Source organism: Neoarius graeffei, chromosome 11 (genome assembly GCF_027579695.1).
Source record: "Neoarius graeffei isolate fNeoGra1 chromosome 11, fNeoGra1.pri, whole genome shotgun sequence".
In the NCBI taxonomy this organism is placed as follows: Eukaryota; Metazoa; Chordata; class Actinopteri; order Siluriformes; family Ariidae; genus Neoarius; species Neoarius graeffei.
Window position 1 is genome coordinate 48440918 of NC_083579.1, and position 17708 is coordinate 48458625.

The following is a 17708-nucleotide window of genomic DNA, read 5'->3' on the forward strand; positions in this document are numbered from 1 at the left end:
TAAATACTAGTTATAAAGCAATAGCAAAAGCAACACCTGAAATTACAAATCTACAACGAATCATTTGATCTGTTAAACTTGTTCATTAATTGTGCCCCGGTTATAATAAAAATTTTTTTCTTTTATCACAGTATCACAGCTTCTATCATTAAAATGAACCTTGCTCTCTGTTATATCTGAAAGTTATGATAAGATAAAGGAAAAGATTTACTTATAATTCACATTAGATTTATGCTTTGCTTTTTTCATATCAACAGCGTGAAGCACCAAGCTGTCCCAAATCTACCGGTACAATGTGTACACTGACTTATTTCAGGAGCATGGTGGAAAACAAACTTAAAGCTGCAAGAATTACGTTTTTGTGCCTTGGCATTTTAACTTAAAAGCCTTTAGAGACATTTTTGAGGAGTAGGTATTTCAGCCAGCCAAGTGTTTTCAGACACTGAATGTAAATCCTACAGCATTGCTAGGCTTCGACTGAGGGCTTTGGCAACCTTGCTGTATACATCAATGTTAGACTATGCTCACTTCGTAAGAATCGGACATCTGTTTTACTTTACCGACCCCCATTTATAGTGTGTTGGTTTTAAATATGAGATGGAATAGTAAAACGGTGGTTACACTAATTTGAAAACACTAGCCTTAATTTAGTGCATTTATGATGTTCTCTCGAGTCCCTGTGCGTTTGTGAGCTGTAACAGAACGTATAATGAAAATGATCATTATACAAAACAGAACAGAAATGCAGTGTGTGTCCTTTGATTGACGACAAATGTGTTAAATGCAGAAACCATATTGGAGTATTGTCATTGCACTATGTGCGAGTTTTTGTGTAACATACAAGGGATTGTATATAATTGAGCTATAAATTATCTGTAAACAGCTATGCATTTTTCATCTTTTGGAAATATTGTTTAGTAGTATGTATAAAATATATATAAATATATAAATATAAATATCTGTACAAGTGTCAAACCCCAAATTAAATGCACTTTGTAGCCTCTTCTTTTCTTACACCCTTTTTACTCTGCCGTTTCTGTACAGATGATTTTATTAAAGCGAAGGCTTTATTAAATAAGGGAAAAATGGACTCTCTCAGCAATTCTTTGCCAGACATTCAAATAAAAGTCAACTCTTACTAAATGTGTGTTGCACCCTTGGTTTGAGAAGTATTATTGCATTTGTGTTGTGTTTCGGTTTTTGCCTGAAATGTACTAAAAATATTTCCAGGTGATTTAGATTTCAAAAGGCAGAAAGCGACGAGAAACTATTGCCCAGTGCGGGCAGGGAAGTCATAATGCATTATGTGAAGCTCTATGCTCAGAATACTTTAATGCTTGTGTGTGTATGTGGGTGTGTATGTGGTGCACATTGGAAATTTTATTAAATTTGTTGACTTCATGGTCTTACACAGAGTGCATGCCCTCAGAAGACTGTGATGCAATTTCATATTTGTCTTGTGAGGTTTTCTCAAAAATAGTGAGACCTCGCTAGTTTATACCAGCTGTTAAATATATTTTGTACAACACTGTAACTCAGTGGGACTCGAGAAGATATTTGACTACTGATGTGCCGCATTTATATATTAATATATACAAATGTTTGAAGCCATTTCCAGACAATATAATCTACTCCTGATGAAAGCATAAATATGATCTTACAAATTTAAGTCCATGTTTCTCAAGCATTATTTGATGATTATTATTATGTTTCAAAGGTAGTATTTAAATGTTCTACTTTTCTTATATATTGATGTTATATATTTATTTGATCATTTGTAAGATTACATTAATGGAACAAAATATAAACAAATAAACAGACAAAAAAAGGAAAAAAAAACAAGACTTCGTATAGCAATGCTAAAGTAAAACATTGAGAGCTCAATAACAGGAAGAAAAGAGAATTGATGAGAATGAGAATGCACAATTTAATGTAATGGAAAAAAGGAATGAAGGAATACACACACACACGGCTGAATCAAATGAAAATCTTTTTTTTTTTTACCTTTTACATTGTTTATTGTGAATAGGTGTCACAAAAGTATATCATTTTTCTACATAATCACCGTTTTGTGCATTTCATGTTCTAGTGCTTAACAACTGTCCAGATTCCCCTTGAAAATATTTTTGATTCGATTCTAATTTATGTTGCACTTTTAGGTTTTTCAATTGACACACCTAATTTTTACCAGAAAACATCTCACAAACATGAGAATAATGTCCTAGTGCACTATCACAGTGCAAACGCTTATAGATCAAGGTTTATTAGATAAAGCTATACTGGTACATAAACTGAAAGGGGGGACAACGAGTAACTACTACTCTGTCAAAACAAGACCTAACAAAGACCAGGGGAACAAACTTGATCTGTTACAGATGATATTTGGCAGGAAAAAGCATGTATATATCTGGGCTAATTCTTCATTGCGACAAAAAAAAAAAAAAAAAAAAAAACCCAAAAAAAAACACTTTGAAAATGTAAAACAGTAAAGCTTGTTTGCTTTGCCACAATTCAATCCACCCGGACGGGATTACTCCATTTCCTTCCATGAACTAGTCCTGCCTCCTGGTTTAAATCAAGGATAAGCAAATTAAGGGGCTTTGTCATTCTTTTCTGAACAGGGAGAAGAGGGAGATTAAAGAGGCCTGGGTTTACATGTCGAGGGTTTACATTTCCTCTGGGACGTCCAACAGACCAGATCAGCTGGAGATGTTTTACTCTACATTTGTTCAGCTTTTCACCAGCACAAGATATTGTTCACTAGTATGATGCCTATGGGACATCATTGTATATGAAGTTCCATAATGAATCATGAAATCACTAATACTTACAGCATATTTGGTGTCAAAATGACACAAAGCCAAGCTGGGTATTAGTAGCATCTGCTTCGGGGATGATAATGTTGAAATGATAAAGTTGAAATCCAAAGGACATTATCTCCTGCGATAGACAGGAATATAGTCATACCCAACCCAAAGCAAAACAACGTGATTTGTGATGTTTGTTATGACTGACTGGTTTACGAGACTTCCTACTGTTCTGGATACATGAGTTATTCAGGGAGACTTGCATGTTCAACCCGTGAAACAAGACCCAAAACGTTCGATAAGGTTTTTTCTTCATCCAGAGCCCTGTTTTTTTCCACATGATTATTAGTATAAGAGAAGAACAGCTTTCCACTGTTCCAGCATCTCGGTATGGTGTGTGGGAAAATATAACCAAGACTGTGTTCCAGTGTGATGTTCTTTAACACAGTGAAATTCAGTGCGTTGAAAAGTCTATGCAAATTCATTACTCAAAAGCTGTGCTCTCAAAAGCTCTAGTTTGCTGTTATAGGGCTTGTAATATTTGACTCCTGCCAGTATGCACTTATTCTGCGTTCTGGTCAACATGCCAAAATGCTATTTTTTGACTAAAAAACAAATCAAACTCCATGTAAGGTCTTCTTGTGAGCTAGGTTTTCACTGGAAATGGAAAACACATGCGTGCAACATATTTATAGTTGAATAAATCACTGTAATAGTCAGCATCACATTTTAGACAGGTGTTTTATACCCATCCTTCAGAATATCTCAACAATATTTATAAACAGAATACCATGACGAATAATGTACAAAAATTGACATTTTACCATAATTTATTATAGTTTAATGATAAGCCACTGGTCCAACCATTAATATTAAATTACAATACACAATATAAAAATCTTTTTTTTTTTTTTTGGGTGGGGATGGGGGGTTACCACCCACCAGATTTGGGTCTATGGAGGTCTATGTTTTGTTGCAATGATGGCTCGTGTTTTTTCCCCCTACACTTTCATCTGACTGTTAATCAGATTTGCACAATCTAGGAAAACTTTGGTCACAAAACAGGAAATGTGTGCTTACCGATTTAACTTACATTGTCACTGAATTAAACAACAAAAACAATAACAGAAGCTCGGGGTCGGGACAAAACTAAAGTTCATCGGAAATTGGAAATCTGAAATTTGAAGATCTGGGCATTTTCACGTGTTTATTGAGAAGCATTGGGTTTCAGTACCATAATAAAGGCCTTTAAAAGGTCTTTGATAATCTGTTCCTCGTAAGTCACTGTGAACTGAAGTGGAATACAGGGCCTGTGCAGGTCAGTGGTCAGGTTTGCTTTGATATTAGGAGCACTATAATCCTCTTAGGTCATTACGGATCCACTCTGTGATCATGTTAGCCATCTCGTCACCTGCATCCAGGACAAATGCATGGCGTAGGCCGCGTTCACACAAACGAATGTCTCCATCAGGAAAGTCTCTTCGGATATCCTGGTAGTACTGCACAGGGCACCAGTGGTCTGTGGCTCCGTAGTAAAAAACAAGCTAAGGATATAAAAAAGTGCTTTAGATCTATATGCAGCATCTATAACCCATAGACAGTTAGACCCTATAAACACGAGCTATACCAGAGCTTGGTTGAATTCTCGATTCTGATTAGTGTTGTGTTGATTTATTATCCATAACAGCACAGCTCTGACAATAATTATGGCTACAAAGCAAATGATCGGGTGATATTAATGTACTCGTTCTAATACCTTATGATTCCAATACATTATCACAATCCCTGCAATTAAATAATTTTAAAAAAGTGTGTAGTTGTTGATATGGTGAAATTTTCTGTTCATTCAGGAGACGTTCATTCAGCATTTTCAGAAGGAGTCTCCAGTGTGTGCACTTTGTAACAGTCAGAGGTAAAGCTGTTCCTTTACATTCTCTGACATGGGAAAGTGTTGTGTTTTTTTGAAACATGAGAAGCCACATTTTTTTTTTTTTTGTCTGGGAGAGCACTTCAAGAGAGAGAAAATGAGAGGCTGGTGACTGTTTACAGCTGTTATAGTGTAAGTAATAACAGGAACTAACTTATTTTGCAGATGCTCAAAAACAGTAAACATACCTATAAATGGAAATATGAAATGTACAAAGTGTCATTCTTTCATAAATGAAAAATGTTTGCTGTGGTGTAAGAGGAATAAAACACTTCTGGATGTGCTGTTATTGGAAAATAAATCAACTCCCTGTCACTGATTATGTAAGAGATAATGTACAGCGAGCTGGCCACAATCATGAAATAAATGGCAACAGGGTGATGCAGGAATCACCTTTAAATCACCCTTAGGGGGTTTATTTTGTAATAATGACCACCTCACTGTACAAAATATTGGTTATTACACAGCTACTTACGGTACCAAACAAACCAATAATTTCACACAAAATATTGATTTAATAATGATTTTATTGTTTCTGCTAATGATATGGTCCATAGCAACAGTCTGTTATGCAGAAATAACCATAATTGACCAATCAGAATCAAGTATTCAACAAAGCCATGTAATAATTGCCTTTAGTCTAAATACACAGGTGATTATAAGAAATCGCGTGCTCTGATTGGTCGAGAAGTTCTGATGATTTCTCAATAATCTCCTCAAGCCACTGAGCAAAATGGCGGCCAATCGCTTCGTCACCGTAAGTGAGGAAGAATTACACATTATGAAAGAAAATGCTGTTCCTAAAAGCACTAAAGATGCTACAAAGTTTGGTCTAAAACTGTTCAAAGGTAAGGTGGAATTGTGATTTATTTTATCTATTTCAAAACTAAGTATTTTATGTGACTCGGCATAGATAAGTGATACGACCCTGCGCTGCGCCGTTATTATATTTGCATGCTGCTTTTGAAGTTTGAAATCAATAATTTTTTAATGATTTAAAAAAAAATCCCCTGTGTATTTACACTACATTTCACTGGCTTTGTACATGTACTCTACACGATGACAATAAAGTTGAATCTAATCTAAATAATTATCTGCCTCAGGCTCAGTGAATATTGGTGAATAATAAGCTCGATTTCGTCTTGGTTATTATCCACTGATATTCACTTTGCCTTTGGCGAATAATTGTTAAATAATAGCATATCTTGTGTACTAATGCACATATTGTGAAGTATTTATTCAAAAGATATATCTAAATCTCCGATCATTCACATTTTCTTTTTCTTTCTTTCTTTTTTTTTAAATACAAGAGGATGCTTCAGGAGAGTTATTTAACATCTGAGGGGAGAAAACCTTTACACAAATGAAAAGCAAGATGATGTGGTGACTTACAATGGGATTCAAGATGCTCGACTTTTAACACTATGAAATATTTGTCTTTGTCGCCACCCCCCCACACACCACATTAAACCCACATTATAAAAAAAAAGGGAAAAAAATGGATCACGTTTCATATTCAAAAAATGTACATAAACATTTTTGTGTTTATTCTCCACTCCATCCCTGATAAGATCTCAAGAACAAACACACCATAGAAAAGGACTTCCCAAGCCACAGATGACAGTCTCAGTGACTGTATAGTCTATTCCAGGTTCAGACCAAACCAGGTCAGGAATTGATTGACAATAAAATGTGATGTCCTTTCTCATGGTTCGTGGTGGTTCAGCAGTGATTCTAAGCCTATAGCATTTACAGGAAAGGAAAAATCTCCCCAATTGAGTCTTGAAAGCTATTTATTGTTAAGCGCCCTCGTGCTGTGCACAATAGAAAGAACGCCTTTACTTGTCAACTGTTTTACATCACTCTCCTGACGAATTGCATAATGCTCGGCCTTTGCTGCCTGTACTAGTTAATCATGATGGCTTCTACATCTGTCTGCCTGATTGATTTCTCCACAGCCTATAAATCTAATAAAGGAGTCACATGCATGTGGTTTAAGACTGAAGAGGGGTTCAAACATACGACCTCCTGTCTTCACCTACAGCTCTTTCAAAAAGAATTACTCGGGCAAGGTTGCTGGCAAGCAAGGAGCCTGCAAGGCTTGAGAGCTTCAACAATGCAGGCTACAACAAAGTGTACGAAAGCAAATGGGGATACACACGCACATACTGCGCTAGAGCTGCAGAACAAAGGAGGGAGGTTCCCTTTGTCGTGCAATCCATGTCAAACTTTGGATAAGACACAAAGTTCTGACACTCGCCCCCCAAAAATAAATTTTTAAAAATGTATTCAATAATCATAATGCCATTTAGACAAATGTTTGACTTGCCTGAAGTGTGCCTCCGCTGTGACTTTAACAGTGCCATCTTTGAGCTCTGTCTTTTCAACAGAACATAACAGGAAGGTGCTGTATGTCTTGTGACACTTAGGGTTAAAGTATGTGGTGTGTACGAGAAGCAGAGTGAGAGCAGCAATGATATCACCTTTTTAACTGATGACAGATAAAGTGCACCAGTCATTGACATCCCAGCCAGTCATGTCCCACCTCTCTGCATGCATGAGGCCTCTGGTTAGCATCAGAGCAAATGCATGGAAAACACACACGCTGACACACATGCTCGATACGTTCTTCTTGCCTCCGGACAGTGCAAGACAGCACGAGCATTCACTCTGATCTTGCATTCTTTGAACTTTTTGCAATAAACTGTGGAGGATTGTAAGATAATTGAGCCCTTTTGGCCACTTGGGAATGTCTAAAATCTGTACTAACTTTAGGAGAACCTTAAACATCACTATAATAACTAGTCATGTAATATTCATAACATTAACGTACACATTCACAATTAACCAGTGGTAATATATCGGTTGTTCACGGAGTACCTTGTCAAGATGCTGTTGTATGGTCAAGTTATCTCGATCTAGCACCATCTTCATTTCTTGACTTCCCATATACATAGCATTAGCTGTGAAAGGAGAAAAAAAAACAGTCAGAAAGCACAGAACACAGAGTCTCAGGGAAAGAGACAAACAAAGTCGTACACACAACAACAAAGGGGAACCTTCAGGGTCTTCTTGGCTTTCAGAGAAGGCCCAAACATATCAGCATTTCAAATGTTATATTTAATTTCTTTCATTCTTGAATTGTTTTCATTCTTTCGTAATTTCATTACCATTATTCTCTTTTAATTCAGCCTCATTTTCTATCCAATTTGCTTCAGAAATGAAAGGGTTACTGTCCTGAAAACATTAAAATCGAGTTATCCAATGAGAATTTTTTGTTTGTTGTCTCTAGGCTGAGAAGAGTTTAGAGCTGGCTCACTCATTGGTTGGGATTTCACTGCTGGGACAGAAGGCCATGGCAGTGTATGTTTACGTAGGAAGTGACAGATGAATTAACCAATCAGATTTTGATTTATAGTGGAAGGGACCAAAGATTTATCACCCTATGCCTTCTTGAATGCCAACATGAGCTTAACCGCAAGTTGGCGCCATCAGCACAGCAGTGAAGTCACCTTCCAGCTGGTGTAGCGTTCATCAGTAGTGTTAGCGAATACTAATAAAGCAGTCAAGCCAGTGCTAGCGAGAGCAAGTAGCACTGGCTAACGACCGGGAAACTAAGATTTCTGTCTCCAGACTCTTCTTCCACGGAGCTCGCTACAGTATTTTTCACTCATACTTAAGTAATCATTTCCCTGTGTAATTTACTCAGTTATTTTTAAAATCAACATCGACAGCTGCACACAACGGAGCGACCTGGCAGCCTGCCGCTGATCCCCTGCAAAATCCTTTGCCCTGTTGCTTTTTTGGTGTTTTTGGCTAAGTTTTGTCTGAGTCCCAGCTCTAATAGTAATGGTTCACCACTGCACATCAGTACATCTCAAACCTCAAACACCTCACTGAACCAACCGTGAAACAAATTTTTCTTTAGCTGTTAATGTCAATGTCCCCTTTACTCATGTTGTTTAGTGAAACAACCTGCACCTTAAAATCAGATGAATAAATAAGATGAAGAAATACTCTTCCATCTGTCTTTGCAAAAATGTACAATTGTTAATATGGATTTTTTTTTAGAAAGACTATTTTGGAAGGAGTCTCCAGTGTCAGCATGGGAAAGTCTTCAGGAAAACAAGCTGTGGGCCAAGCTGTAATTTTTTTCTTATTAACTAAAATAGAGTGAAAGGCAGAAAGATCAGTGACTGTTTACAACTATATAGTCACTCTTTATTCAATAAATAACGGATAGCATTGGCTATGGATTTGCTGTGGCTTGAGAGAAATAAAACACTACAGAACATGCTGAAAATAATCAATTCCTCACCATGAATTATTTTTCTGTAACAGCAGTTCTCCAAATATCCATGTCTGTATCCGAATTTAAGATCAAAGTGGGCCTGAACTAGATTTAGTTTTTGGTAATTGAAAATGAACCCTGACACACTGTCCCTGGCAACAGAGGAAAACAGAAATACAGACCCTGTGTTTGAAACCACTCAGTCGTTCACTACTCCCTACTCACTACAGTGGTGCTTGAAAGTTTGTGAACCCTTTAGAATTTTCTATATTTCTGCATAAATATGACCTAAAAGATCATCAGATTTTCACACAAGAGAACCCAGTTAAACAAATGAGACAAAAATATTATACTTGGTCATTTATGTATTGAGGAAAATGATCCAATATTACATATCTGTGAGTGGCAAAAGTATGTGAACCTTTGCTTTCAGTATCTGGTGTGACCCCCTTGTGCAGCAATAACTGCAACTAAACATTTCCGGTAACCGTTGATCAGTCCTGCACACCGGCTTGGAGGAATTTTAGCCCATTCCTCCGTACAGAACAGCTTCAACTCTGGGATGTTGGTGGGTTTCCTCACATGAACTGCTCGCTTCAGGTCCTTCCACAACATTTCGATTGGATTAAGGTCAGGATTTTGACTTGGCCATTCCAAAACATTAACTTTATTCTTCTTTAACCATTCTTTGGTAGAACGACTTGTGTGCTTAGGGTCGTTGTCTTGCTGCATAACCCACCTTCTCTTGAGGTTCAATTCATGGACAGATGTCCTGACATTTTCCTTTAGAATTTGCTGGTATAATTCAGAATTCATTGTTCCATCAATGATGGCAAGCCGTCCTGGCCCAGATGCAGCAAAACAGGCCCAAACCATGATACTACCACCACCATGTTTCACAGATGGGTTAAGGTTCTTATGCTGGAATGCAGTGTTTTCCTTTCTCCAAACATAACGCTTCTCATTTAAACCAAAAAGTTCTATATTTGTCTCATCCAAACATTTTCCAATATCCTTCTGGCTTGTCCACGTGATCTTTAGCAAACTGCAGACGAGCAGCAATGTTCTTTTTGGAGAGCAGTGGCTCTCTCTTTGCAACCCTGCAATGCACACCAATGTTGTTCAGTGTTCTCCTGAAGGTGGACTCATGAACATTAACATTAGCCAATGTGAGAGAGGCCTTCAGTTGCTTAGAAGTTACCCTGGGGTCCTTTGTGACCTCGCAGACTATTACATGCCTTGCTCTTGGACTGATCTTTGTTGGTCGACCACTCCTGGGGAGGGTAACAATGGTCTTGAATTTCCTCCATTTGTACACAATCTGTCTGACTGTGGATTGGTGGAGTCCAAACTCTTTAGAGATGGTGTTGTAACCTTTTCCAGCCTGATGAGCATCAACAATGCTTTTTCTGAGGTCCTCAGAAATCTCCTTTGTTCGTGACATGATACACTTCCACAAACATGTGTTGTGAAGATCAGACTTTGATAGATCCCTGTTCTTTAAATAAAACAGGGTGCCCACTCACACCTGATTGTCAACCCATTGATTGAAAACACCTGACTCTAATTTCACCTTCAAATTAAATGCTAATCCTAGATGTTCACATACTTTTGCCACTCACAGATATGTAATATTGGATCATTTTCTTCAATAAATAAATGACCAAGTATAATATTTTTGTCTCATTTGTTTAACTGGGTTCTCTTTATCTACTTTTAGGACTTGTGTGAAAATCTGATGATGTTTTAGGTCATATTTATGCAGAAATATAGAAAATTGTAAAGGGTTCACAAACTTTCAAGCACCACTGCATATAGGGAATTCTATGTAGAGGACTATATAGTGAGCTCATTAGTAAAATGAGAAAACACTTTCCAACACTACTCTGCCGCGCTGTTATTTACATCATTATTGTTCAGTCGGCTGGTGGGTTTTCAAAATAATAAATACATGCATGTATTTTTGTGATAAAGCCATATTATACTGAGCGTATTTCCCACATTAATAAATACAAAGTACTTTGTGTCTGCTGCATCTTTAAGTTCTTTTAAATCAAGGCTGAATACTTTCTTCTTTGCCGCTGCCTTTTATGAAATCAAATTTGAGGCTTTTGATTAATTCCTCGCTCTGCACTGTAACGTTTATTCTTGTATTTTATCTGTCTTATTCTATTTTAGCTTTTTTCTATTCTCTTCCTATTTTTAAGTGTAATTGAATGTCCGTTTATAATGTGTTTCTTCCTCTGTCCATTCAACCCAACATACTTTTTTTTCTTTCAGCGCGACCGCAATATATGATGGGATATATTGCTTGGTTAGTGACCATTGGTTGTACACTACTTTTCACGATGCATTGTGGGATACTATGAGTCCACTATACAGGGTGTAATAATGCTCACTATACATTCGGACAGCACTACAAAATGGCGAACTCACTATATAGTCCACTATGTAATGAGTAGTGAGTGATTTCGGACACAGGGAGAGAATTCTGCAAATTCTGTCCGACAGTTCCTCAACCCCACTCAAGACCAAAATGATGGTCATTTATTCATTCATTCATGCACTTATTTATTTAGCCCCATTCATGCATTTATTATTTTTATTTTTACCTGCCCGCAGATGAGTTTTTGTACTTGGTTACAACACTAACTTGCATAAAGAGCCTTTAGATTCATCAAGATAAGGTGTCCGAATGCATTTTGTGAGGCATTATTTCAAAAGGTACATCTCAATGTCAAACAATTCACTCAATTTGTTGACTCCCCATAGACATAGACAGAAATCAGGGGGGCAGGGGGAGGGGGGTATTTCCTAGTAAATATTACTAGGAAATATTTGAGACTATTTCCTAGTAATAGTGATGTATTAACAATTGCCGTGCCTTTAATATGATTAACCATGTTTGCTACAACAAGACAGTTGATACTCCCCTTCAACAAAACTTTCATAATCTGATGATCTATAACCATTCGTTATGTTGTGGGTGGTCTCTTTAATGAAGCAACCTGCACCTTAACATCAGAGGAATAAACACTTTCCCCTTTGTCTTTGAAAAGGCCTGTTGGCTATTTAAAGTGAGATGGCCTTTTGATTTCATAAAATCGGTGAAATTTAGTTGCCTCTGAAATTCGGTCATTGTGATATATGTTTATTTCTGTAATATCTCACAAAATATCAGGCCATTCTGCGGCTGGGATGTTATTTAATTTGAGGGGATTCCCTAGCAAATAATGTGCATGAAATCACTCGCTTCGCGCAGTCAAGCAGACAGAGGAAGTCCGTGTGCGCATGCGCAGGTTTACCTTTGACCGTGCACTGACAGTTACATCATTTTGTCGCTAAATGAACAGCTGATCACACCGAGGTGCTCGCTGACCGCTGATATTTATTAGTTTGGTCCTGCATTTCCTTTCCTTCCCAACACAACATCTTTTTTCTCGCTTTCCATTACTGTACTGTAGTTGGTCTTTCACATTTCATTCGCACAATTTTCATTCTCTCCCGTTTCAAATTTGTATCCCACAATGCCTTGCGTGAATGGGGAAAGCCCACCACGTGATGCATGATGTAGTATCTTGAATTGGGTCATGGTGAAGCAGGAAAAAATAGCGGAGAATTTAAGGCAACGTGGCCCTAAATTCATTAATTGTTCTATTTAAAAAAAAAAAAAACTAATAAAATTGTAAGTCTGTGTTTCAAATTCAGTAGCTTTCGGTCCACTAAACAAAAGTAACTGGGTGTCAGGGAAAATTCTTTTTATGACCTACACCTGAAAAATCTGAAAGGCAGTATAGCTTTAAAGGTGATTTAAAAAAAAAAAAATCTGTGATCAATCTCAGACCAATCTGTGGTCATCAGGAGAAGACAAAAGAGGAAATACGCAGGGAGGAAAACCCTTTGGAGTCACAGTAACCCAACTCCTTTCATCTTACTTTCCATTAGCAGCGTCCAATAGTGAGGACACTCCATTAAAAGCATTTGTTGAAGTATAGTATTTTTTTTTTGGTAATACGAACCCAGCAATCCCATAGACACATACTGTAGCTGATATTTTGTTCCACCTCCCCTGAACATATTGTAGAGGACTTTCACACACACCCAAACACACGATTCATGAGCTAATGTGCATCGCCTGACACGATGACCTGGCAAGCGATCAGCAAGAGCAATCCTATTGCCTGTGTGAGCGTGTCTGTGTGAGTGTGTGAGTATATGGCTGGCCATATGTATCAGAGACAGTGTTCATATTCTGCATCATTGGGACTTTCCTTTCAGCATGGGCTGTGGCTTGGTAGCTCTCTTTCCAGGGAAAGGGTGTGCACGTATATTTTAGTGTAAGGACACAAATCTGTGTGCGCATTAATGCAGGTCTGTTGAGCGAGAAGAATCAAGAGTTTCATCAGCCATCCATGAAACAGCTTTCTAAATAATAATAATAATAATAATTAATAATAATAATAATAATACTGTTCATCCTGAGTTTGGGACACACAAAAAAGTATTTTGACACATATGCCTATGACTCCTCAAAGCACAAAATCCCCAAAATGATGCCTATATACAGTAGATTAAACTCTGCAATATTTCAGTACGTAGTTAATCCTTAATGGCACGTGGCTAATATCTGAGAGTCCGGTTAAGCATCGACAGCACTAGGCTGCAGGTGACAGGTTCTTACACAACCGGACAATAGATGATTAATGGAAGAAGGAAAGAAGTAAACATAAACCTTGCGTAAAAGTTCAGTGTTTTTGATGGGTATGCACAAAATTAATCATATGTGACGAGTCATGGAATCCACGGACACATGTCGGCCGAAACGAATCCGGGAAAATCGCAAAAGAAGCATTATCTCATTATCTCTAGCTGCTTTATCCTGTTCTACAGGGTCGCAGGCAAGCTGGAGCCTATCCCAGCTGACTACGGGTGAAAGGCGGGGTACACCCTGGACAAGTCGCCAGGTCATCACAGGGCTGACACATAGGCACAGACAACCATTCACACTCACATTCACACCTGCGGTCAATTTAGAGTCACCAGTTAACCTAACCTGCATGTCTTTGGACTGTGGGGGAAACCGGAGCACCCAGAGGAAACCCACGTGGACACGGGGAGAACATGCAAACTCCACACAGAAAGGCCCTCGCCGGCCACGGGGCTCGAACCCGGACCTTCTTGCTGTGAGGCGACAGCGCTAACCACTACACCACCGTGCCGCCCCAAAAGAAGCATTAATTAATTAATTAATTAATTAATTAATTAATTAATTAATGCTTCTTTTGCAATCTTCTCGGATTCGTTTCGGCCGACATGTGTCCGTGGATTCCATGACTCGTCTCACACACACACACACACACACACACACACACACACACACACACACACTCTGATCAGCCATAACATTACAACCACTGACAGATGAAGTGAATGATATTGATTATCTTATTACAGTGGCATCTGTCAAGGGGTGGAATATATTATGCAGCAAAAGAACAGTCAGTTCTTGAAGTTGATGTGTTGGAAGCTGGAAAAAAGGGCAAGTGTAAGGATCTGAGCGACTTTGACAAAAGCCAAATTGTGATGGGTAGATGACTGGGTCTGAGCATCTCCAAAATGGCACATCTTGTGGTGTGTTCCCGGTATGCAGTGGTTAGTACCGACCAAAAGTGGTCCAAGGAAGGACAACCGGTGAACCAGCGGCAGGGTCATGGGTGTCGAAGGCTCATTGATTTGCATGGGGCACGAAGGCTAGCTCATATGGTCCAATCCCATAGAAGAGCTACTGTAGCACAAGCTGCTGAAAAAGTTAATACTGGCTAAAACAGAAAGGTGTCAGCATTAACTTTTTCAGCAGTTTGTGTTATAGCGTGTGTGTGTATATATATAGAGAGAGAGTATACTATAATGTAGTTATATAGCTTCAGCGTATTACTGCTTGGAAACACATGAAATACTCAGCCTAAGATTTCACCTGCCTTAAACAAGCGTTATAAAATGCAGATGTCATTATTACCTTATGCCTTTGGTCCAGCAATACAAAAAAACATTTGCATATTACGCCACTGAAAATGTCTGACACTGATACTTCATGACCCATTGCTCCCATACGAAGGACATGCAAAATCATAAAAATGGGACATCTCTGGTCTGAACTATTGCACAATATGGACAAGATCTTACAGTGTGTAACACTATGTACTGCATTTGTGACATGTCTTCATATGTATTAAAAACACATTGGTAAAGCCCTTGATGTGCAATGGTGGAAGACTGGCCTACGTTATTTTGATCAGTATTATTTACGTTTGTCGGTTCATGTAAATTTGATTCATCAAAACAGCCACAGGAACACTCATCTGCAACATCTGAGATCGTTCAGGATGCTCACAGCGTAAAAAAAAAAAAATTACTGATTTGTCAGAGAGCTCAAGTGCAGTTTTCTGAGATCGCAAAGGTGAATATTGCAGTACCGCTTTACAAACAATATATTGCACTGCTGTAGTGTGAACTGCATGTACATATGGTGCAAAACACCTTTGTTTACACTAATCTAAAAAAAATTTCCTAGCAATAAAAATGTCTCCAAAACAGTTATATGGGTGAAGGCTGATTGCTGTCAGTGGATCTGCTTCTTCTCAGTCAAAGCAAATCGTCTTTCTTTGGAGTGTGGAGCTATGGATTATGACCTCGAACATTTAACTGTATTACATTAAAGAGGTTAAGTTTGGACGTTAATCAGTGTAAATAAGTGGGATGACTAGACAATAGAGTTTAAGTTGGCTAAAAAAATCTTTCTGACCTTGTTTCTTATAAACTTTTTTTTAGAAATCGGTTGCGTCCTCAGGTTGAAAATTAAAGTTCAGACAAGGGTTAAAAAGAATAATCTTTCAATGTCTACAGACGTGAGCAGCAAAATTTTACTATTCAGATTATTCAGAGCTGCTTCAAAATATGGACTCAACTTGCTGACACCATTTAACCCCAGTAATGCTACAGATCCAATTTTCAGAATGAAAAAGCAATGGACAAAATGGGACACAGATTCAGAAATACTTTAAAGCAAAAAGAGGAAAGAAAATGAGTGAGATCGAGACAGACGGAAAGAAAAAGGAGATTTAGCTCGAGAGATGTGTGTGCCAGTCTTGGGGCAGTGATGAGCGAGACATCCCCTGGTCTATCTCACTTATCTCTAGGGGGGTGTCTGGACTCAGGGGTTTGGCAGGACATAGCATTCCAGCCCAATTTACACATCCTCACACATGCACCCAGTTAACATCAGAAAGAAAACGTAAAGGAGACACAAATGCATATGCACTGACTCATCTCGAGAAATCAGCTAGGATACACCAATGTAGTGACAAAATGAAAAATGAAATATTAAATTAATTAATTAAATATAAACGTAAACACTTTGCTCCACTTAAAGCCAAAAACACAAATGTAATCTAACTATCGAGAACTATTACTATTTAATCATACCGTACTGCAGATACGTTTGGAAAATATGTCCTGTAAACATGGAACTTAAAAGCTGAGTGTATACAAAAATTTTTAAAAGTCTGTGTGTGTGCACGTGCGCCACTTATATGGTATGTTAGCTGGAAATCCACACACACACACACACACACACACAAGTTTGTCTTAGTGAGGTAATTGTGAGGTAATTCCACTGACAGAATTATTAACGTAGCTAATAGCTGGGTTTACATCTGAATCCGGCTATGACTTTAACCTCAGTAACTGAAACGAAAAACTAAACAAAAAACATACAACCCCCCTCCCCCCAGAAAACAAACAAACTTCCTTGTGGGGACCAGTCAGCTGTCCCCACAAAGTTAAAACTCTCAGATATTCCTGTCCTTGTAGGGACATTTGTTCCCCACCAAGATGATGACGCCAATAACAACAACAAAGGTTACTTCTACAACTACTAGTACTACCAGCAGTAGTAGTCGTATTCAGGGAAATAAGTCAGGGAAATCCAGCCAGCGGCCTGTTTGCTGTTTTGAACCAGATTGACTGCTTTATGTCACTGTTCTTCCTCATTTTGCGTCGATAAAATCGAAATGAACTTGATGAACCAGACAGTTTTACCCTCCTTTTCTCAGTTCAATAACACATGTCTTGAAAGAAAACCACAATCCGGTACAACACAGTGCAGATTCTTCTTCCACCAAACAGAACCCAAGGTGGGTGGGCAAACTCTGCAGAACCTCATACAGAATTATACTGCCGTTTAGAGAAAAGCAATTGCATGAAATAACAGAAATAAACATGTCTTTCATTACGCAGAGTTTAAGGGATTTATCCATCATCGCTTTTTAATTGTGGATTAAAGCTGATTTGTAAGTGCTGGGGGAAAACTTTGCGGCTTTTTCCTCCATGAGAAATAACACCTGCGTTCAAGAAACCAGAGTGACCAGGCTGCACAACGCTGTAACCACATCCTTCATTTAGCCCGAATATACCTGGCCTCTGAGCACTACGATTTCCTTTATCATGCTTGCTACAAAATTTATTTATTTTTCTCCGTTCTAAATAAAGTTAAAGATATTGCAAAAAGGAAACCATACTACCGCAAATAATACAACAAATGAAAAACAACATTGGAGGAATGTTGGAAGGACTCTTCAGAGTGGATATTTCTTAGATTTCAACATTAATGTCTTGACTACGGATT

The 17708-nt window shown here is 38.1% G+C and overlaps 1 protein-coding gene across 2 annotated transcripts in view; it reads right to left on the reverse strand.

The window, feature by feature from the left end:
- Positions 1–3619: 3619 nt before the first annotated feature.
- ldah (lipid droplet associated hydrolase) overlaps positions 3620–17708 on the reverse strand; it is an 82074-nt gene continuing 67985 nt past the window's right edge. For both annotated transcript variants that reach the window (XM_060934085.1, XM_060934084.1), the window contains exons 6-7: positions 7615–7697; positions 3620–4351 (exon numbers count right to left, since the gene is read on the reverse strand). In XM_060934085.1, the coding sequence (XP_060790068.1) occupies positions 4160–4351; positions 7615–7697 (275 nt within the window). In that variant the 3' untranslated portion in view covers positions 3620–4159. The remainder of the gene's footprint in view (positions 4352–7614; positions 7698–17708) is intronic.